Below are 22,401 nucleotides of genomic sequence, written 5' to 3'. Positions count from 1 at the left end.
CATGTATAACTCCCGGAGCATGACATGATATACTTTTATGTACAGTAAAGCTTTGGGGACCGATAGATAGCACAGTGGATCAAGTTCAAATCTAGAGTGTGGAAGACTCCTCTTCCTGAGCTCAAATCCAGCTTCATGAAATTACTTAGCTGTGTATCTTTGGGTACCCTGTTTGTTTCAGTTTCCTGATCTGATAATGAGCTGGAAAAAAGAAATGGCAAACCACTCTAGTATCTTTGCCAAGAAAACCTCAAATATGGTCATGAATACTCTAACACAAGTGAAAACAAGTGAATAACAAACAATAAAGCCTGCATAATCAATTGCTCTTGAAGGATATGATATGAAAAGAAATTCCTCAATTGTATACATTTCAAAATTTTCTGACTCAAAGAATCCTTCCATGACCACTAGTAATAGAGGAGAAAAGGGGGTTCTACTTTCTGTTGTTTTCATGAAAGGACCAAAACATGTATGCTTTACACATGCACACAGATTAATGAATATTTCACCTGTACTAGATAAAACTATGGATGCTTTATAGATACATACAAATTGATGAACACATTCCCTTGTACTAGCTAGATAATACCTCAGAAAAAAGACTACTTTATAATAAGTTTTTTTTTATTCTGAACACAAAATAAAATAGGCATTTCTATGGATACAGTAAAACAGAAGAGGATTATTCATGAAACTGTGAATTTGTATGTACACTTGCTTTTCTTTTAAATATTTAAGTTGTTTGTGATTCTAGCTTTTTTGTTGTCTTATACATTTTTAAGTGCTTCATGATCCTCTTTTGTGCTTAAAAATTTTATTTGTAATTTTGAAGCTTTTCTGTCTACTGAGTTTAGAACTAACCATCACAGAATAGCAAGGCGGCAGTGGAAAACAGTGGGAAAGGAAAAGAATATTTTAGAACAGTATAGAGTGATTAGGACAAGTCAAGATTGAAGAATGACTCCAAAGCACCTTGAGACAGAAAGTAGAGTTTAAGTAGGTGGAATGAAGAGAAGCAGCCAGATATGATTCAGGCACTGAGGAGAGACACTGACAGTAAATCTTTCACTGTCTTTCCCCAAAGTATATTTTAATTTGTCTTTCCATGGCATAACACTTTTTTTTTTAATTGAAGCTTTTTATTTTCAAAACAAATGCGAGGATAATTTTTCAACATTGACCCTTTCAAAACCTTGTGTTCCAATTCCCCTTCTCTTTTGCCCACTTCCTCCAGGAGATGGCAAGTAACACAATATGTTAAACATGGTGGAACACTTTTAATGATTCACTAGTAATGAATTCACCTTAGAATTCTCCCTCCCCCCCATTCAAATACACACACACACACACACACATTTTCTCTCTTTCTTTGTTCTTCCCAAATTAATCCTATTAATCCTCAATTCTGGATACTCATTACTAAATTTTTTAAACATTTTTTAAGACTTCGGGATCTGGAGAAAGAAGATAAAGAGTCAAATTCACCAAAAAGCTCTCTCTTCAATTAACTTCTTTATCCTTTCCTCACCTATATAAGATGACTGCACCACAAAGTTCTGCCCTCCATCCTTCTTTCTTTTTTTGTCTATATGATCTTTTACAATCATTCAGACCTATAACTGACCTCCAGTTTCATATCCTCAAATGAATGAAATATAGACTATACTTGGATAAACAATAAATAGCTGGAGGTCAACATGCTCAAAACTAAGCTTAACTTTCTCGTAAAAACAACTCCATGATTTAATACCAATATCTCAATGTGCTACTATATGAGAAGCAGTACTTTAAAAAATCAGCTGGACTAAATCATGTTACAGAGAAATCTATGTTAAAGATGATAATAATTTGGAAGCATTTGTGCCATTAATTTTAAGCTCTCTCTAAAAAAAGAAAATAACACAAGATTAAAAAAAAATCAGAGAGAATTCTTATCCAAAAAAGTGATCACAAAGGCATCAGAAACAATTAACTTTCATATCTGTTTTTTAAAAATAGTAGAATGATTTATATGCACATCAAAAAAGAATTTTAATTGTATGGATGGCATGTGAGAAAAAAAATAAGGCATAGTGGATTAAGAACTAGACTTAGATGAAGAAAAAAGACCTGGATTCAAGAAATGATCCAGATGCATATCCGGATACATACTGGTTTATGACTCCTGACCTATCAGTGACCTCAGACAATTCTCTTAAGACGAAAAAGTGTCTAAGTAAAGGGAATTTCCTTATGGAGAGGATTCCCTAAACAAATGAAACTACAAGTTTTTCCCCTACTTTTCTCCCTCCAAAAAAATTAAGAGTGGCAAATTATTATCGATTACAGGTCAAGTTTTCAGTCACACAAATGCCTAAAAAGTGCAATTTATTGTTTGCCAACTGTTTTCTAAAGGCATTTGACTCAATGTATGACTTTTAAAAAACCTTAATAAGATGACTCCCAAACATGTCAAAATTACTCACTAGATAAGAGTCATAGATCAAGATGTCCTGATTATCAACAAGAGAGGTACAAAGCAGGGAGAGATAATGCACAATGGAAAAAATGGTAAGTTTGGATCTGGGTTCAAATCCAACTCTATTTACATAGCTACCTACATTTACTCAGCTAATTATTCTGCTTCTTAAGTTTCCCAATCTATACAGTGTAAAAGGGGAGAGAGAGGGAGAAGAACCTAATGATTTCTAAAATTCTTCCAGCAGTAAATCTATAATCTTTATCATCTAATAACATATATGTCCTGTTTAGAGTCCAAAAGGAAGAGATTCCCTTTAGATAAATATCTTTCAGATCCTCCTATTTGAGGATGACAATGTACTAGTTGAATTATGCCTAAGCACCCTGCAAAACACAGAATACTTTATAAATCTTAGTGGCAGCTAGATGGTGCAGTGGATAGAGAATCAGAGTTCAAATCTGGTCTCAGACACTTAATATTTCTTAGCTGAGTTAAAAAGGATATGAAGGGAGAAGCAATTGGTGCAGTGGATAGAGCACCAATCCTGAAGTTAGGAGGACCTGAGTTCAAATCTGGATTCAGACACTAAACACTTCCTAACTGTGTGACCCTGGGCAAGTCACTTAACTCCAATTGCCTCATGGTGGGGAAAAAATTTAAAAAGTGACCTTGCTGGATTGCATTTGGGCAACTACACATCATTATCAAACAATTCTGAGTGGCTGACAGGAAAAAAAAAACATTTTTAGTACCAATATTTGCTAACTAATGCTATATGGCAGCAGGTCATAAAACACTATAACCTTCAACAAATCAAAATTGTGGGTGACCTAAAGAGCAACAGAATGAGGTATGGAGCATATAAGTAGAAAAGAGGAGTGTTAATCATATAGTAAGAAAAAGGGAGCAACCCACTGCTATACAAAGAATATGGAAGACCTAAAAAAAAAAAAAAAACAAAACCTGAAACTAGAGAAGTTTCATGGAAGAATTAGTCAGTCAATAAACATTTATTAAGCACCAGGGATACAGATACAAAAAAACCAGTCCCTGCCCTCAAGAAGTTTTATACTCTAATAAAAGAAAGATAATACGATGATGTTTGTGTTTTGTTAGAGGTGGTACTTATATTACTGAAATGAAGGATAGAAATAAGAATCCCTTCACTAGACTATAAACTTCATGAAGGTAGTTACCCTAGCTCACCTAAGCTTTCCATCACATCCAGTCACTAATTAATACACAAAGAATTTAACCAATATTATGTGAACTGAATTGAGCTGAATAAACAAAGACTTTCCAGCTTGGTAAAACCTGATAGAACTTGTAAATTGGTGGGAGGTCTCAAAAACACGGGGTTATGCTTGGAACCACTCTGGGCTCTGACAGATGAGCTTTCACCCATGACTACCCCTTCTTCCCTCACTAGAACCACAAGATCCTTCAGAGTAGGGATTTATCCTGCATACTTTAATACAGTGCCTGGTATATCTACAAGCAACAAAAAACAACTCTGGAGCAGATAAACTAGGACAGAGAAAACGTTTCCTGACTATGTCCTAATCTGTGTCAAATAGAGAAGCATAAAACGGCGTTTACCATTGGCCTCTTAGGATTCCTTTGTGCTGTAGTAAAAGTTATACAATTCAAATGGTAGCCTACCTATGCCAGAGGGGAGGGAAGGAGGGAAGACTAGAAAAGCCTGAACACATCTACGGCAGCAATCTTTTCCCCCTGGGAGACAAGTGAATGAATACTAATCAGGGCAGGCACACGGAAGTTTCCTGTCCCATTTATTTAACAGCTTGGAGGATTACGATTTTGAAATCAATTTCAAATGAAGCGTGGGAGTGGCCTGACATAAATGGGGACCTTAAAGCTAGTTAATGTAGCACTGCAGACAGAGCATGTAGAAATCAGCACCAAATTATGAGGTTGTGCTCGTTTTCTTCTCTGCAAAAAGGATTTGGTAAGATAACACCTCCCAATGCCAAAGAAAAGCTTGCCTAACTGCAGAAGGGCCCACAACACAAGAAAGGTTAAGAACTCCCAAATCTAGCCGAATCCCCTGCAAGACCCAGAGAGTCGGACAAGGCCTGAGCCAAGACCACGCAATTCGGACGCAGCCGAGCCTAACCTGGAACTCAAGCCCTCTAACACCAAACACCGCGGCTACCAGACCCGACCTCGCTGAGGAAAGGGCGCCGTAGAACTCTCCAGGCCCAGGCCCAGGCCCTAGCCACGGCACCGGCCCCCACCCCGCCAGCCCCTACAGGCAGTAGGCCAGGGAGGGGACCAGCCCCGTACCTCAGAGTTCCGGGGGCCCCCGCTGCCGCGGCACACACCGGACAAGGAAGAGGCGGGAGGCGGGGTCACCAAATATGCATCAACCACCGCCGTGGCCCCTTCAACCCCTAGGCTCAGCACCGGCGCCTAGTCGACATCACTATTCCCGCCCCCTTACCCCCAGGAAGCGAACGCGGAGTTGGGCGGAACCGCAACTTCCGCCGACACCCGCGTCCCCGCCCCTTCCGGTTGTTCTCAAGGCGCGTGGGAGGAGAAGGGGAGGAGTTTCAGCTTCTAGCAATGACCAATGGGAAAGGAGGAGCGAGGCAAGAGGAGGACTCCAACACTTGCGTTATCCACTCCCGCGCTTCTCACCCGGGACTGGGCTCAGGGCTCTGACGTCGCGAGCCAGAAGGCGGGGCGAAAAGTGAGGAACGCGTGACGCATGCACGCGCGTTGCGGTCCAGGCGCGCGGCGCTTGACGCGGAGAGCGCGGCGGGCCTGCGTGCGCGTGCGTGTTGGGTGCCGGGGCTAGGTTTGACTAGGAAGGGACGGGATTGAGATTCGGAGAGGCGGTGGCGGCGAGGGGGGGCTTCGGCCTCTGGGTGCTGACCCCTGCCTTGGCCGCCTCCTCCTCCCTCCCCCAGTTTCCTGTCTCGCCGTCGGAGGGAGGAGGGCCTGGCTGCCGGAGCGATGAGCGCCAACGAGGACCAGGAGGTAGGATCCCGCCCTTCGGGGAAATGAGGGGCTGAAAAGGGGAGCGCCGGGGGCAGCCTTGTCCCCGAGGATGCCCCGGAGGTGGGGGAGGGTATCTTCCTCACCCCGAAACCAGCGCCGCCCTTCCTAATCGACCGGCATCTTATTAAGCACCTGCTACAAGCCTCCCCCTCCCTCCCCCCTTCGTTCCGAAGACCCTTCTACCCGCCCCCAGCTCCAGCCCAGCCCCGGGTAGGCAGCTTCTCGGACAAAGTCCCCTGTCCTCTCTGGGGCGACGTAAAATGAGGCGGGGACGGGCTTGGGTCTGCGGACTGAATTCGGGGTCATTTTCTGCTTAGAATCTGCGCTCCCGTGACCTGCTCCAGCCTTGCCCCTCTCTCCTCGCAGCTGGGAAACCCCAGAGGCTGGTGTTCTCGTGAACTCCGCCAGGGCAGAGGTGATTTTTGCTTTTCTTCGCTGTCTGCCTGGATTAAGGATCGAGGCAAATCAAAAGCCTCCTTAACCCAACCCCTCACACGCCCTTACACACCCCTTCCACTGTTGCTCATTATTTAAAAAATGAAGATTTTTTAGTGTCCATCTGTCTGTGAGTTAGTGCTTTGAGATTCCCCCAGAATGAAATCACCGAAATGGGGATCACTAGTCTTGTCACATACTTGCCTGTGCCTCATCTACCAAGGAAACTTGGACTTAGTTCCTTCCCTGCCTTCCAGCTGCAGTTTTAAAATTTAGTTTTAAAAATTTGAATCCATTACATTTATTTTGGGAAAAATAACGACATGGTGGTCCGCCATGGTACTAAAATAGCTTGGGAAGTGGGCATACCCAAATGTTTCAGGGGTTGGACAAATGTCACTTAGAGAAATTTCAGTTGCAGTGCTAATAATATAGATTTTTTCTGTTGTGATATTCTTAAAAGACTTGAAGGGATTGGGGGGAGAGGAAGATTTCAAGCCCTAACTAGGATGAGATAACTTAAATTTTTGAAATGGTGCCAATTTATTCTCTATATTAATAAAATCATATTTGCAGTTTCTATAACTTACAGTTTAAAACATGCCTATTTAAATGATCCATTTAATTCTCTGGGAAATAGTGAGCTCTTTAAAATATTCATCCTTTGGATAAGCAGTTTCGAGAGAGAATTGTCATGCTTTATTTTTTTTTCCAGCTCCAAAATAGAATTCAATCTGGGATTTTTAAAAAGTTGATGAAAGTGAAGGCAAAACATCTAGAAATACCTTTTTATCTACCAGCTTCTTTTTTATAAAGAGCTACATAAAGAGTTGTGCTACATCTATTAAAATCTTTTTTCTTCCCTCTGTGAAATGAATTTTACCTTAGAAACAATGTTTTAATGGATGGTCAGCTCCCAGAAGCATCTTTAACCCATAATGAAACTGAAATATTTCTTAATTCATCTTAGGTTTCTTTGACTTTTGGGTGAAACCTATGGACCCCTTCTCAGAACTTTTTTTAGTTCATAAAATTTAAAATCCCACCTGTGAAGGTTTTCTGGAGGCAGCCTTATTAAAATAAATAATTACACCAAAATCACAGCCAGCTGGTAAAAGTGCAAACGTTTATTTCTCCTTCCAAATTAGCCCAGTTAGTTGAGGCCTATCTCTCTGCCTGGCTCCAAGAGATCTTGCAGCTTTGTCCTTGGCTTTCTGCCTTTGCTTTCTTCAGCCTCCAGCCAGCAACAAGTTGGAAGATGCAATGGATCTCTCTTGCCTCGAAGATAGGTCTTGTAGGCTTTTCTTCCAGAGTGTTTTGTCTCCAAGCCCCATTGATGTTCCGGAGAAATTCTCCCTTGAGTCGCTCACTGGAACTGTATTTATGCTACTTCTCTGAGCGTGGGATTGTGGGATATCTACGAGCATGCTCTCTGAAATCTCCCAAACGTGAACTCCATTGAGTTCTTAGATACTTGTGAGCTCTCTAAAGGTGTGAACACAAGCATTGTTTCCATCAGTTGTACTTAGTACAACTTAGTTCAAGTTCTGGCCCAAAATAACTCTTTCTAAGATTAAATCAACTCCAATGGCTTAACACTTTGTAAAGAATCCAACACCCACCTTTTGCAAGAATTCTTTCCTGATCCCCTTAATGCTGTTTTTTCTCTGTAATTATCTCAATTATTCTTTCTACAGCTTGTTTGTATGTAGTTGTTTGCATGTTGTCTTCCCCATTAAACTGTGAGTTCCTTGACAGTAGGAATTGATTTTTGCCTTTCTATATTTCCCCCAGCACGTGTGTGTCTAGCACATAGTAGTCATTTATATAATACTTTATGATTTGGTTAAAATACGTAAAATTAGAAATAAAACTGGTTATATTGAAACACATTTATCCAAATATTTTTAAAAACAGATTCACTGATTCTAGGTTAAACTCAATTTACTAAGATGTCATATCTATATCTTGCCACTATTAAATGCAGCATTAGTGGATAATTGGTGCTTCAGTGGATTTGTGATCTCTTGAATATAATCCTTTTTCTGTGTACAAGTTGAAATATTGCTGTGGTGCTAATAACCCTCCACTACTAGGCTCTTGCACACTTGGCAATGGAAATGCAAGTTCGAGCATGCCCTATCTCACTAGAAAGGCTTATATGGGTCTAGTAATGTACTATATGTCTGTTGTTCAAGGATCATCCTAAGGTCATAGAAGTTCGTCAAGAGGTTCTGTAGAATAATAATTTTTTTCAAGATGGGAACTTTAAGAGGTTTTCTTCAGGGAGTGCCTATACCTACAAAATCATGATCTTTGAAACATTGATGAAAAGTGTACTGAATACTTTCTTTTCCCGTACTATTTTAATAAAAATATTTGAGAGAAAAATTCTTTCTAAGTGTAAATTATTTTGTATAAATATATACGTATATATGTGTGTGTGTGTGTGTGTGTGTGTATATATATATATATATATATAAACAAATTTGGTGTTTGGGAAGGAACTTACTATTAGAAGTTATGTTTCTGTATATTTTTATATATTTAGAAGGTAATTGTCATAGGGAGAGTCAGTGAACTAAAACCTTGCTGATTTATGACTATTTGAGAGGGAAGAATTATCTGATTTTGTTTTTTCATGCAGGTTTCAGAAGATATGAAATAGATTACTTTATTATGATTTTCATGAAATGCATTGAGCAATCTTGAGTAATATTATAAATACTAGACAATTGTTAAATGGAATTTTAAAATTTTCTTCACTTAATTTTGAATTGTACCTATTGTTTTTTCTTTGCTTGCCCTAAACGATCAACTTGAGATTTGTTGAATGTTAAAATTTGTTAAAAGATAGTTGTTTTCAAGTAGATAGTGCTTTGTAGTAAGTTCATAATTTTTTTAAGTATGTTAACAGACATTACTTCAGGTAGTGAATTTATACCAATTTCTGTTTCCCAGTTACTACTAAGCAGGGTAATTTGATTTATTTCTTTTAGATGGAGCTGGAGGCATTGCGTTCTATTTATGAAGGTGATGAAAGTTTCCGAGAACTAAGTCCAGTGTCATTTCAATATAGGGTAAGACACAAAGCATAAATGAGATTGTTTTTTGTTGTTTTCCCCTCTTGAGTTTTGTGCTTTTTTTGTGCCTATATATGAACATTCTGTGTCTCCTTTTAGAATGTAAACTTAAGAGCAGACTCTCCTTTTTCTAGATGTTTTATTCATTGATTTTTGCAAAAGGAGATATTGTTGAGATGCTGATTTTTGTTTTATGAATCTAATCATTTGTTTTTGTTGTTTAAATTGATGTACTTATTTGTAGCACATAAAATAAATCATGGATCTTTCAATATATGAAATTTTTTAAATCAAAAAGTTAGCTTTAAAAAATTATTGTAATAGATTCTTAGAATTTGGTAATTGAAAAAGACATCAAATATAATATAGTCTGATACTTTCATTTTGGGGTTTATATCACAGTAATTTTTTTCTCCTCCTTTTATTAACTATAAGGACTGTTCCAATTCTTCTAAGGAATTCTTGCATACAGTGGTATAGGTAGTGATGAACTGAATTAAATTTATTCATTGCTATCTATTTAGATTCACTAACACTCAAGATACCAATGGTTATTCTATCTCCTACCTGACTTCATCTAACTTACCTTGGTTTGTAGATCTTATGTTCCAAATTCTTATGCAGTATTGCTCTTTGTAGCATCAGACTTTTGTTACCAGTTTTGTTTGCAGCTGAACCTTCCTATTGGTTTTGGCCCAGCCATTAGTGCTGTTTCTCTACTTTTGCTCAGTAATATTTTGGACACCTTCTGATCTGAGGAGCTCATTTTCTGGTATCATCTCTTAAATCATTTTAGTATTTTTTATAAGGCGTTTCTGGCAAAGATACTGGAGTAGTTTGCCATTTCCTGCTCTAGTGGATCACCATTTGTCTCTTGGGGATCTTGTATGAAGGCCAAAAAGAACCAAACATGGAACAACTAATTGGTTTAAGATTGAAAAGGAATAGGACAAGGTTGTAAGTTTTGACCTTAGTTATTTAACTTATATATGGAATATATCATGTGAAATACCAGGTTAGATGACTCCAAAGCTGGAATGAAGGTTTCAGGGATAAATATCAACAATTTCAGGTATGTAGACAGTGTCACTATGATGGCAGAAAGTGGAATTAAGAAGCCTTTGGATGAAGGAGAAAGAGAAAACTGGCTTTAAGCTTAACATTAAAAAAAAAAAAAAACTTAAGATCTTGGCATCGGGTCCCGCCCGTCACTTCTTGGCAAATAGAGAAGAAATAGAAACAGTGTCAGATTATATATTCATGAGTTCAAAGATCACTGCAGACAACTATGAAATTAAAAGATGCTTCTTGGAAAGAAAGCTATGGCAAATGTGTACAACAATCAAAGCTATGTTTTTTTCTAGTGGTAATGTAACGTATGACTGAGAAATGGAATATAAAGAAAACTCAGCAACAAAGAATCAATACTTTATAACTGTGGTGCTGAAACTGAGTACCTTGGACACCAAGGAGAACAAAGCAGTTAATACTGAAAGAAATTAATTCAAGTTATTCATTGAAAGGCCACATAGTGAAGCTGAACCTTAAATACTTTGGTCACATAATTAGAAGATGGAATTCATTAATTTAAAAGAAAAAAAAAAAGACCATGATTTTAGGCAAGATGGACAGCAAAAGGAAAAGGTCACTGTAGAGCATAAGATGGATACATAGTATCATATTAACATACTTAAACTTAGATTTCAAGAGATAGTAGATAAAAGGGCATGGCATATTGTGGTCTATGGGGTCACAGAGTCAAACACAGCTGAACAACAAATAACTTATTTTATCAAAGAAACAAACCAGAGGCTAAGTAATTTATTGAAAATTATACAGCCGGTTAGTGACAGAATTGGGACTATAACCAAGACTGTCTTGGGCTGGCTTTTTTTTTTTTCTTCTTCTTTTCCTTCCTTCCTTCCTCTCGCCATTCCTCGCTCTCTCCCCCCTTTCCCCCTCTTCCCCCCTCCCTTCCCTCCTCTCTCCCTTCTTTCCCCCTCCCTCCCTTCTCCCCTTCCTCTCTTTCCCTTTTTCCCTCCTTTCTTCTCCCATTCGTTCTATTATACCATGATACAGTAATAGAATAGTTGATATTTTCCCAAAATGATTTTCCAATTTTGAAGTGATAAATGTAAAAGTTATAGGATAGTATTTGCCTGAAATAAAATTGGTATTGAATGCATCTTTAACATTATTATTTTTCCTTTATACATTATTTATCCAACTTCTTATAATGATAAAGTGCAATACTTTTTTTCCTAGAATAATTATACTGTATTTTCTGGAACTATTTTACTTGGTTTAGAGAAATAAAACTTATGTCCAGTACCTAGAATTTCCAAATTTCACTATTTTACTGCTTTTTTTGGGTTAAATATGAGGAGCAAGAGTTAAATAATTAGAAAATGGAAGTATAAGAAGTATTTGGGGAAAATTCTTAACTTTCTTTATGGAATGAATAAAGTTTAATTTATTTAGTACTTGATTTGGGGGCTTGTGGGTTCCCTATTTTGTTTGTCTTTTCCTTCTTGTATACTTAACTGCTCACATAGTGTGATGGATAAATCATTAGTCCAGGAAAGTTGGATTTGATTCCTGCTTCAGACTACTTGTATCACAAGCAAGTTGTTTAGCCATTCAGAGCCTCAGTTTCCCCATCTTTAAAATGAGGGTAATATTTACACTACCTAATTCATAGAGCAATTGAAGACAACATTTTGTAAACCTTAAAATACTGTGTAATTACTTTTTATTTTTTTCCCTGAAGCTTACTGAAGAATGCAGAAGATGAAAATTGAATGAGTTTCTTAATATTTATATTATGGTTCTAGATATGGAATCTCCTGGTTAAATAGGCAGAAAATGATGACAGAAATGAGCTTTTTCTGTCATTAGTGGATTTTTGATCCAAATTTTCTTACATTTTCAACAAACACTTTAAAAATTTCTTTTGTATGCTGAGCCCAAGCACTACCTGGGTGACATAAGACTCCGCTTGAAGGAGCTCTCTCTGTACTTATAGAAATAAGGTACATATATGAAGTGTTCCTGCATTCTGAGACCAGAACTGCCAAAGTCCTTACAGATTAGGAATGAACTGGAGCTCATCCAGAGTTCCTGGTTCCACTTTAGTACTGGCTACTCCAAAATGACTTTTAAAAACTATATTAAATTCATGGTTTAAATACTAGTATTGAAAATAATTTCTCATTTTAAATGTTATAATCATATCTTCTATTGCCTTTGACTTTTGTAACATATGTAACTACTTTTCTATTTAAGATTTTCCTTTTCTTCAGATAGGTGAAAATGGTGATCCCAAAGCCTTCTTAATAGAAGTTTCTTGGACTGAAACATATCCACAAACAGCTCCAATCATATCTATGAATGCTTTTTTCAATAATACCATGTAAGTGCTTTTTTTTATTTACTGTTTTCATTTGTCTCTCTCTTTTACTTTGCTAATTCCTTTTCTTTTAAAAATATGTTCTATGTTCTAGCTCATCAGCCGTAAAGCAAAGTATTCTGGCTAAATTACAGGAAGAAGTTGAAGTTAATCTTGGAACTGCAATGACATATACATTGTTTGAATATGCCAAGGACAATAAAGAACAGTTCATGGAGAATCATCACCCTGTTAATAATGTGGTGAGGATGTTGCCTCAAAAGTTTATTTTGCAAAATGCTTTGGTCAAATGTAAAATGCAAATAAATTTTAAAATTTAATTAGCACATGTCACACAGAAACCAAGCTATCAATAACCAGAATTATCTAATACCCTTCAATTCATTTGGCTCCATTGAAGCATGGAAAACTGTTCTCAAGTATCTATTAAAAGCCTTTTTAAAATTCTCTTGGAGAAATAGGACAAAATATAACTCAGGCAATTTAATGATACTTTCTTTAAAGTTTGTTGTCTACTATTGGTATGAGATATGCCCTATTGTTGACATAATAATTTTTTGCTTTAAAATCATACTGCTATTTTTGTTACAAATAGGCTTACCATAATTCATCCTAAAGATGCAATTTGAGGTCTCATTAAATAAAAAAGTGGTTTTGATTAGCACAAAGTATCATTCAAAAGAGTTCTAAAAGATAAACTTGTCAGAACTTAAAAGTATGTAGCTTTAATACTACTATTACATTATATCATAACACTTAATTATATGCATTTTTCTGAATAGGTTATAAAGATTAGGGAATGTAACTTCTGCTTTCTATACCTTCTTAGAGTAAAGCTGTACCACAATTTTGGATTTCAAAATATCCTTAATGACTTAATGACCATAATGTTGGAAAGGATGCTCTTCATTGGTTAGAGGAAAAACTGTGAGATGATCTGAAGAAATAAGCATAATTATAGGTGCTTGGTGGCATAAATGATGTGCATTTTAAAGCCCATGTTAAATATTCTAAATTGTGGTAAATTAATTGCTCTTAATATCTATCCTGGAATTAATATCATCATCTATTTTCAATGTGCTTTAAACCTTGGTACTTTTTATAACAGTTTAAGTATTATGTAACCCTTTAAATACAGTATTAAGTATTGGTAGTATAATGATGTCAGCTATTTAATAGAAAATAACTTTAATCTTGCCTGTTTTTTTTTATTTGATAGTAAGACAGTTAAAGTATTTCAAGAACTAAAAATATGTAGCTTATTTAATATGAGCTATAAAAGTTCATGAATTGTTTTTATTCTTTTCAGACATCAATAAGCAATATTATTTCAGCTGAAACTCCTAATACTGTTCCTTCAATTAAGAAAAAAGATAAAAAAGAACAGCTTTCAAAAACTCAGAAACGGAAGCTGGCAGACAAGACAGGTTTGTACTGCTAAGTATTAGATCCACTAATTTTTTTTTTTAATCTTATGGATAAGCTTTTGACTGCCTCTCATTATGATTATGTGTGTACTTAATAATTTTTGTTTCAGAATATTACTTTTGGAGCCTTAGAATCAGATTTTGCCTTGGGCCACAAGTATAAATTTGGTTAATTGCTACTATTGATACTTCATCACTAAATGTTGCTATTTGAAAATCAGGTAAGTGAATGTTAGGGTAACCATAAGTCAGATTGGCAGGAAAGTTATAATTTTAGTATGATGTGCATTAGAAAAATGGCATGAAATACTCTCTATATTTAACTTGTTAAATCTTTCCTTTGGGAACTTCTGTTTCTTCATGTTTATAATATATTTCTGTTAAGTGTTAGAAAAAGCTTTCTGTTTTAAGAATCCTTCTTCAAATTTGTTAAATCCAGTCAACTAGAATTCTTAGGGTGGTTAGAAAATTGGAGGTAACTCGAATATAGTAGAAAGACTAGACTTTAAATCAGACAACCAATATGTGAATATTGACTCTTAATAGTCATGTGATCATGGCCCTCTTTAGTCCTCAGTTTCCCATATTGTAAAATGGATAATTAGAATTTCTTGGTTGTGAAAAATCATATAAGGTAAAAATAAAAGCACTCTATAAATAGTAAAAGGTTTAAATGTCATTTCATAATTAATTGTTTTCTCATTGCTGTACTGTGAGACAAAATTGTTAAATAATTTTAAAAGCAAGTATTTGCGAGGTATTAGTTTTAATTTCTCAAAATCATACATAACAAACAGCCTTTTGAAGAATATAATAGTTATATGAGAACTTTTGTCTAGGAAATGAATGGATATGATTAAGTAACATCAGTAGTTGCTTTTCTTTTAATATTTTTCTGTTGTCCCTTTAGCCATAATGCCAGTCCTGTAGTAGTAAAATGGTTACATATGTTTCTTCTTTAGCAACTATTGAAACAGTGACTAAAAACAGTTTTCACCTGTTAGTCCATCCATGCATTTTATTAGCTAAGTCATTGGTGAGCCTCATGACTAAGCACTCCTTTGGTTCTTCAGAAGGTTTTTCTCTATGCCTTGGTGCTGTTTGGGTATCACAGATTGGTTGAGGAGTTGTCACGGTCTCATATCTACTAAGAAAAGAAGAGGCCAAAAAAAAAAGTTTAACCATAGACTTCTTATTATAATATATTAAGTTCTCCAACTATAAGCTAGACTTTCATAGTCCCAGTCAACTTAGTTCAAAATAAGTAGTTCTGTCTTCTGACAGGTTCCAAAACAATTTTTGTTGTGCGTCATAAATATTCTTGACTTGGAACTACCTTAAAAAAAAGTATTCTTAATATTCTAGGCAGAAAAATTGATAGCTAAAATTGGAGATATGCTCATCTAGTCCTTCTGGGGTGAATCAAATGAAGTATTAGATTTGAGAGGTATGAGAAGAGATAAAACCCCACTAGCATCATAGTTATTTAATTTCATAAGTAAAATTCATTTTTTTACATTAACATACATAATATCAATTTTGCAACAAAAATGTTGAGGATATTTTTATTTTTGAAGTCAATTACTTGCTTCATAAAGTCCTCTTTTGCTCAGAGTTGTCATTAGCTTTCAAATGAATTGGACATTATTCAAATGTTTTGTTCATAGTGTTTCCAAACATTAGCTTTAGTCATAAATATAAACAATAAAATTACTTTTTCTTCCCATACTGGGCATTTTGCCTGTTTTTCACATTGGAAAAGTATGTGATAGTCTTAAACTTAGTTATAATCAAGTTCAGTTCACCAATAATTGAACATTCAATTGAACACTAATGAACTTAAAAAAAACACCTTTAGTGCTCTTCTTTAAAATTGATTATATAGCTAAGTGGTTTTTGTTCTTAGTATTGATGTATAAAGTTTGCTTTTCTTGAAAATGACTTTAAAAGAAAGAAAAGAGAATGATTGATATGTATATAATTTTTTTTTTTTTTTAATTCTGTAGATCACAAAGGTGAACTTCCACGAGGCTGGAACTGGGTTGATGTGATTAAGGTATGTTTTAAATACAAAGTGTTTTATTATCTTAGTTTCAGTAATTATTGGTATCATAATGAAACTTATATGTAACTTCTTTTTTATTTTCTCCTCTAACAACCGTTGGATTTGACTGGTGTCTGATATTTGTGTACATTCAGCATGTGAGTATTTTTAAATATTTGGGTTTTTTCCCCTCCCAGGTCACTTTGTAGCAATGTATAGGGAGAAGAGGGAAAGGGAGGGAATAAGCATTTATTAAATTCCTTCTATGTGACAGACATTATTCTAAGCATTTTACATATAATGCTTTTTCTTGACTTATCAACAACCTTGGGAAGTAGGTATTCTCATTATTATCCCTATTTTATAAACAAGGAGATGGGGCTGATTTGTTAAGTGATTTGCCCAGTCACCCAGTTAGAGGCTAAATTTGAATTCCTGTCTTCCTGTCTCCAATCCCAGAACGCTACTGTTCTATCTGTAGTCAGAATTAATGTTATTTAAGAAGAATTATTCAGAAATGTTCCTCAAGCCCTTGAGATTCCACTAATTAGAGATAGAATTAGAATTTTGGAGTATGAGGCACTTCTAGGACAGGGGTGACCAGGGAGCTATAGTATACTTAGAGATCACCCAGCCCTAAATGAAAAAGATAGTCAGGAGGTATTTGTGACAAGTAAGGTGAGGAAGAAAGTTCCTGAAGCTACATTCTTTTGGTTTTGAGTCATTTCAGTCACGTCGGACTCTTCATGACTCCATTTAGGGTTGTCTTAGCAAAAACACTTGAGTATGCCATTTCCTTTTCCAGCTTATTTTACAGATAAGAAACTGAAGCAAAAGATTAAATTTTATCCAAGGTCATACATCTAGTAAGTGTCTGAGGTAGTATTTGAACTCTCATGAGGATGTCTTTCTAAGTCCAAGTCTGGTGCTCCATCTACTGTACTACCAAGCTGCTCCTCTCTATTTCCTGTCCTCCCTTAAATTAATGGGGAGGAAATGGGGGAAGAAATCTCTTTTGCAAACAGGCACACAAATTGTCATGGCCTCTCACTTCATCACAGCCTCTACTCCAAGATCTGGAAATGGATACTTCAACTGCTTCCTGTTGTAGATCTGCTGATGGATCCCATTTTACTTCCTCCTCCCATCCCTAACTTACTCCTTTGGTTGGCTAACTTATATGATGCATATACAACCTGAGGACTGGCTCATAGGTGTGGGTTCATGTTTAGCTCTATGTTAAGAGTATTTTGTTTTCAATTTGGCTGAGCATGTGTTCAGCTTGAATCTTTGATCCTTTATTCAGAGCAGAGCATATTGAACATTTAAACAAGGGTTCTCTTCCTCTTTCGTTAACTAATCGTATAACCTTGGGCAAATCAGAGAAGTTAAGTTGATGGTGTTTGACTAGATGACCTCAAATTTCTATAGTGATAAATCAGTGCATCTTTAATTGTACAGAGTTAAATTTGTCTATAAATTATATTTGGAATATAGGTTGAGCCATGGAAATTTTTATGAATTGGTTCTTAAACCAAGACAGTTCCCAGGAGAGGGCCCATCCTGACAATTACATTAAATATTACATATTAATTAGTTCTTTGTTTCAACCTGTTGTCTTTGATTCATTCTTTTGAACACTTTAGTCAACCTAAAATTTTACATACTTTTTTCCCAGATTGATTAGATCTGAAATTTGCTAGGACAGTACTTTTACAATACTCCTAAAAATAGTTCATGTGTTGCAACAATTGCATTGCAGTCATTTAATCAAATATGTAACATGGGAGAACTATATTAGCATGAAGCTTGAATCTTAGACAATAGTTATTAGATTATATAGAAAAAAGAAGAGGGTTTTAGACATTTTTAAGTTCAGCATTTCTCTCCCCCCACCCCCAGGCATTTGGGGTTAAGTGACTTGCCCAGGGTCACACAGCTAGGAAGTGTTATGTGTCTGAGGCCAGATTTGAACTAAGGTTCTCCTAACTTCAGGGCTGGTGCTCTATCCACTACACCAACTAACTACCCCAAGTTCAGTATTTCTTTAGCATCCTCACTCTTCCCTTTTAATACCATCCTCAGATCTCTTCATCCTAGCTTCCTATCGCTTTTATGTTATTAATATCCCTCCCAATTGAGTAATCCATGCTCCCCAATTACATCTTTTTCCTTTCTTCTAACTAAGGTATAAATGTTATTAGGAAAGTAGGCTGAAAGGTTTCCAATGCATACTCAAAAGATACTGGTAGAATTTGAGACCAAGTTGACCAAAGAAAAAGAAAAAATAAGAGGGAAGATAATCAGAGTAAGAAGGAATAACCACTGAAACTACCTAGAAGTTTGTACCCAGGGTCTGCTCTCTAAAGTATTTTGTGTTTTTCACATTTCTGAAATTATAAATGTTCACTAATTCCCTAGTTTTTCATTTTGGTTCCTTTTGTACCATAATGGAATCCATTTATGAGTCCTAGAAGTGCTTACATATATTTTGCCTTTAAAAATTTTTTTTCATCTTTTATCTGTATTTGAATACTCAGAATTTTTGTTTCAGATGTAATTTTTATGTCTCCTGTTGATAGTTATATCTTAACATTTACTAAATCCCTGTAGTTTCAAATGTTTGAAGTAGTCTAAAGTTTGAAGTAGTTATAAAGAATAAACTTAGAGCTTTCAAAATACATAAACTTTGTTACCAATTGTATTAGAAATGTTTTTAATTTGAAGTGAAGTAGAAATAATATAATAGCAAAACTTACTATTTCTCTTTTCTTTTTATAGTTAAGCAAAACTGGTTCTAAAGATGATGAGTAATGAAAAACTTGATACAAGAAAACACCGTCTTTTAATACAGTAACTGAAGTCAACTTTTTTTTTCTTCTATTGAAGTGGCATTTTATAAACATAAGTTTTTGTATGTTCCTAAGTAATTAGATCATAAATTCATGCAGAGATTTGTTGGTATTTCATTATTCTCACAAATTTGCCTTAAAGGAAGGTAAAACATGCCACCAAGAATCTGCAGTGTCCTTTCAGGAGCCTGTTAAGCTTTATAAGTGATCAAATATCAAGAAGAGTAAATGAAGATATATGCAGTGTTAATTTATACTGTCTTATTCTAGGGTGTGACTTTTTTAAGGGAATGTAAAGCCAATTAGAATAAAGCTGTTTATCAAGGATACCCATTTCAAGTCTTCATCTCAGTGAAGTAAACAGTAAGAGTGAAATTATTTGGCAGCATGATCTATATTAATAGGCTTGTCACTTTATGTCTTCATCTATCATTCCCTTAAATTACTGATGTTTAAATTGCTTCAGAGAAAGCTAGTGGTTGAATACCACCATGATCTTTTCATGTAGTTCACATCTGTATGTAGTTACTTTCCATGTTTTGTTCTTTTGCAGAGAACTGCTGTCTTCTCACAGATAAATCTAAATTATATTTTTCTCAATATTGATGTATTGGGAGATTTAAACATGAGAGGTTTTCATAATATATAGCTTAAGAAAAAATAATTCTGCCAAATGCATTGGAAAGAATTTTGTACAGATGTTGCTCTCTTGTATTTTTAAAAAAAATCTTTACTGAATACACAGTAATGGAGTAAAAGATGCCTTAATGTCATTTAATTTTTTATTGTTGGAGACATTGATTTTAATAAATTCCTATTTATCTGCCATTGTTGAATTTTTTGTTTATTTTGCTTAGTATTATTTAGACTCTAGTTTTTACAAATAGGCAATAAGCATGCATTAAGCACTTTGCTGTGTTCTGGCACTCTGCTAAGTGTATGACATAGGAGTATTTATTTTTGGTTTTCAAAGAGGACCAATGATATGACAAGGTGATGTCTTGACTCTTGCCTGATTTGGATTTAAATGAGGCAGAGTTGTACAAAGTCAGCAGCTTTGTCCTCTTTTCCAGTCATGGAAGTTCAGTGGCAGGACAAAAGTCAGGATAACTAGCAATGGCCTGAGATGCAGTGGATGACCTTGGTGTCTTCAATGTGTGATCAAGTTCAAAGCCCTCCACAAGGCATCCTTCAGCCGTCTTCATGGCCATTGGAGTAAACTGTTCTTATCACCCATTCCACTAGGGGAAGTCTTCACATGGTTGAGATATACACCCCTCACTCCCAGTTCACCATCATTTTTGAGACCTATTGGTTACCTGACCATCTATTGAGTCACTCACTGGGTTTGGCTGTTGTGTATGTTACAAAGCCCTAGCTGAGTTGAGGGCTAGATGCAAAAAGGGATGAACAGCCTTGAAAAGCGTTCAGTAAGTCCTCAAACCAGAGGGGCTAGTTCTTCTTAAACATCCTACATACTCCAGCATGTAAATATGAGCAAAAAGACAGTCCCAACCTTTAAAGAGCTTATGTTGTGATGGGCCTAAGACTTGGAAGTACTCTTGCAGGGATGTGACAATCCTATGTCCTTGGGCACAGAGCTGTTCTTACTATTTCAGTGCTTTCAACTTCTAACAGTTTTTATATGATTAACCCATCTTTTTTTGCTCATATCTTTCACACTTTTCCTTTGTGTTTGTTATGTCCATTCCTTTGCACATTCTATAGATAGGTTCTGGACCTGTGATTTCTTTGATGTAGATCAGTAGTGTGGTGTCAAATGCAAATAGAAACAGGGACACTAAACCACACATAATGATTCTTGCAGACAGCATGTTGGCTTAATTTTAAAATGTAATATTGACTTAATTTTAAATTGTAATATCTATTGGAGAAGGAAATGGCAAACCATCAGTATCTTTGCCCAGATTCCAACCGGATTATCAGGAGTCAGACATGATTGAAAACAATTGAATAATAACAAAATATTACTTATATCCACTTTGCATCTGCTGAACTGCCTGATTTCAACTCCACTGTTCCTAGGATAAATTAACTTCTAAATTCACCACCACACTGCTCTCTCTAGTCTTGAATCATACTACCTCTCTCAATTTCCTCTACTTTCTGATTGCATGGTTAGGAGCAAGAGAATCAGACTCTTCCCAATGCCTTCCATTATAGAGGGTAGAAATTGGATTTTCCCCTCACTCCACTCTGCATTTGGAATCCTTGGTTTCAACTTCTCACAACAAATGCCTCCACACTGAGTATCCTCTGGTGACTTATTCTCCATTCCCTTCCCTGCTTCCTTTTGTATGTTGTGGCCTCCTTTAGACTGAAAGCTCTTTGAAGGCAAGGACTGTCTTTGTTTTATTCATTGTATCTCAAGGACTTAGCATGATGCCTAACACATTGGATTTATTATATTGAATGTTATATTTTTTATTTATTTTGCTAAATAAAATTATATTTTAATCTGGTTCAAACCTCACTAAGGAACACTGGGATTGTGTATTTAATACTTTTGATATAGGAAACTCCCAATGAGGGGCTTATTTAATCAATGAAGGTCAGAACCTTCTCTGCAATCTTAAATTGCAGAGAAGATTGCCTTGAAGTGTTAAGTGATTTGCTCAAGGATTACCCAGCCTTTAGGAGCCAAAGGCAGTGAAGCTAGCTCTTTTATTTTTAATAATAACAGTTTTTCATTTTTCAAAATACATGCAAAAATAGATTTCAACATTTATCCTTGCAAAATCTTGTTCCAATTTTTTTTCCCTCCCCTAGACAGCAAGGAATCCAATATAGGTTAAACATGTACAGTTCTAAACATATTTCCAAATTTATCATGCTGCATAAGATTAAAAGGGAAAAAATGAGAAAGAAAAAATAAACAACAACAAAGATGAAAATACAGGTTGTGCTCCACATTGAGTCTCCACAGTCCTCTTTTGGGATGCAGATGGCTCTCTCCATCTCAAAGTCTATTGGAATTGGCTTGAATCACCTCATTTTTGAAAAGAGCTAAGTCCATCACAGTTGATTATCACATAATCTTGTGGCTGTGTACATGTTCTCTTGGTTTTACTCATTTCACTTAGCATCAGTTCATGTAAGTCTCTCCAGGCCTTTCTGAAATCATCCTACGAATCGTTTCTTACAAAACAATAATATTCTATAACATTCATAGACCATAACTTATTCAACCATTCTCCAACTGATGGGCATCCATTCGGTTTCCAGTTTCTTGTCACTACAAAAAGGGCTGCCACAAACATTTTTGCACCTATGGGTCCCTTTCCTTCTTTTATGATCTCTTTGGGATACCGACCCAGTAGAGACGTTGCTGGATCAAAAGGTATGAAGAAGCTATCTCTTTAACTATTATCATGAGTTTCTCAGCATCTAAACATTTGTTAAATTGAATTGACTTCATACTCAGGAAATCTTTCCCTTGTCTTTTGGCATGCACTTATGATTCTTCTGAAATAATGATTTATAACAATCTTAGCATCATTGGGTAAATATTTGCCTTCAAAATAAGTGGTTTATAGCATTGTGTAATCATAGAAAATGGTGTGCAGTTTCTCATATATGATGTGACCTAATTCCTTCCTCTTCAATTTTAGACCCAGTTCATTGTCCATCTGCAAATAGTCT

The 22,401-nt window shown here is 35.8% G+C and overlaps 2 protein-coding genes across 6 annotated transcripts in view; one reads left to right on the top strand and one right to left on the bottom strand.

The window, feature by feature from the left end:
- The window catches only part of TRAPPC11 (trafficking protein particle complex 11), a 56,189-nt gene extending 51,230 nt beyond the window's left edge, over positions 1–4,959 (bottom strand). The window contains exon 1 of one of the 3 annotated variants that reach the window (XM_031943115.1): positions 4,772–4,959. The gene's annotated coding sequence lies outside the window, so the exon portion shown is untranslated. Of the gene's footprint in view, positions 1–4,601; positions 4,708–4,771 lie in introns of those variants that run through there. The other 2 variants (XM_031943117.1, XM_031943116.1) reach the window with 2 other exon arrangements.
- A 261-nt stretch (positions 4,960–5,220) lies between these two features.
- Positions 5,221–19,566, top strand: RWDD4 (RWD domain containing 4). Of its 3 annotated transcripts, none has more exons than XM_012552094.3 (8): positions 5,221–5,467; positions 8,923–9,003; positions 12,309–12,418; positions 12,510–12,654; positions 13,725–13,842; positions 15,849–15,898; positions 16,042–16,044; positions 18,668–19,566. In XM_012552094.3, exons 1-8 carry the CDS (start codon positions 5,444–5,446, stop codon positions 18,698–18,700), a joined length of 564 nt encoding a protein of 187 aa, XP_012407548.1. In that variant the 5' UTR covers positions 5,221–5,443; the 3' UTR covers positions 18,701–19,566. The 3 variants fall into 3 exon arrangements, with proteins under 3 accessions (XP_012407548.1, XP_003773083.1, XP_023361603.1); XM_003773035.4 differs by having other exon boundaries at positions 5,227–5,467; positions 12,510–12,657; XM_023505835.1 differs by lacking the exon at positions 5,221–5,467 and having other exon boundaries at positions 12,313–12,418; positions 12,510–12,657.
- Positions 19,567–22,401: the final 2,835 nt, after the last annotated feature.

This window comes from Sarcophilus harrisii, chromosome 6 (assembly GCF_902635505.1).
Source record: "Sarcophilus harrisii chromosome 6, mSarHar1.11, whole genome shotgun sequence".
NCBI classification, from domain to species: domain Eukaryota; kingdom Metazoa; phylum Chordata; class Mammalia; order Dasyuromorphia; family Dasyuridae; genus Sarcophilus; species Sarcophilus harrisii.
This window is presented reverse-complemented; position numbering and strand designations above follow the sequence as displayed.

What these genes read in the sequence shown, in the direction of transcription:
- RWDD4 (XM_003773035.4), top strand. Translation starts at nt 5,444, where the DNA reads ATGAGCGCCAACGAGGACCAGGAG. An exon ending in CAGTGTCATTTCAATATAGG is followed by an intron (nt 9,004 to 12,308) that starts GTAAGACACAAA and finishes CCTTTTCTTCAG; the next exon opens with ATAGGTGAAAATGGTGATCC. An exon ending in ATCACCCTGTTAATAATGTG is followed by an intron (nt 12,658 to 13,724) that starts GTGAGGATGTTG and finishes TATTCTTTTCAG; the next exon opens with ACATCAATAAGCAATATTAT.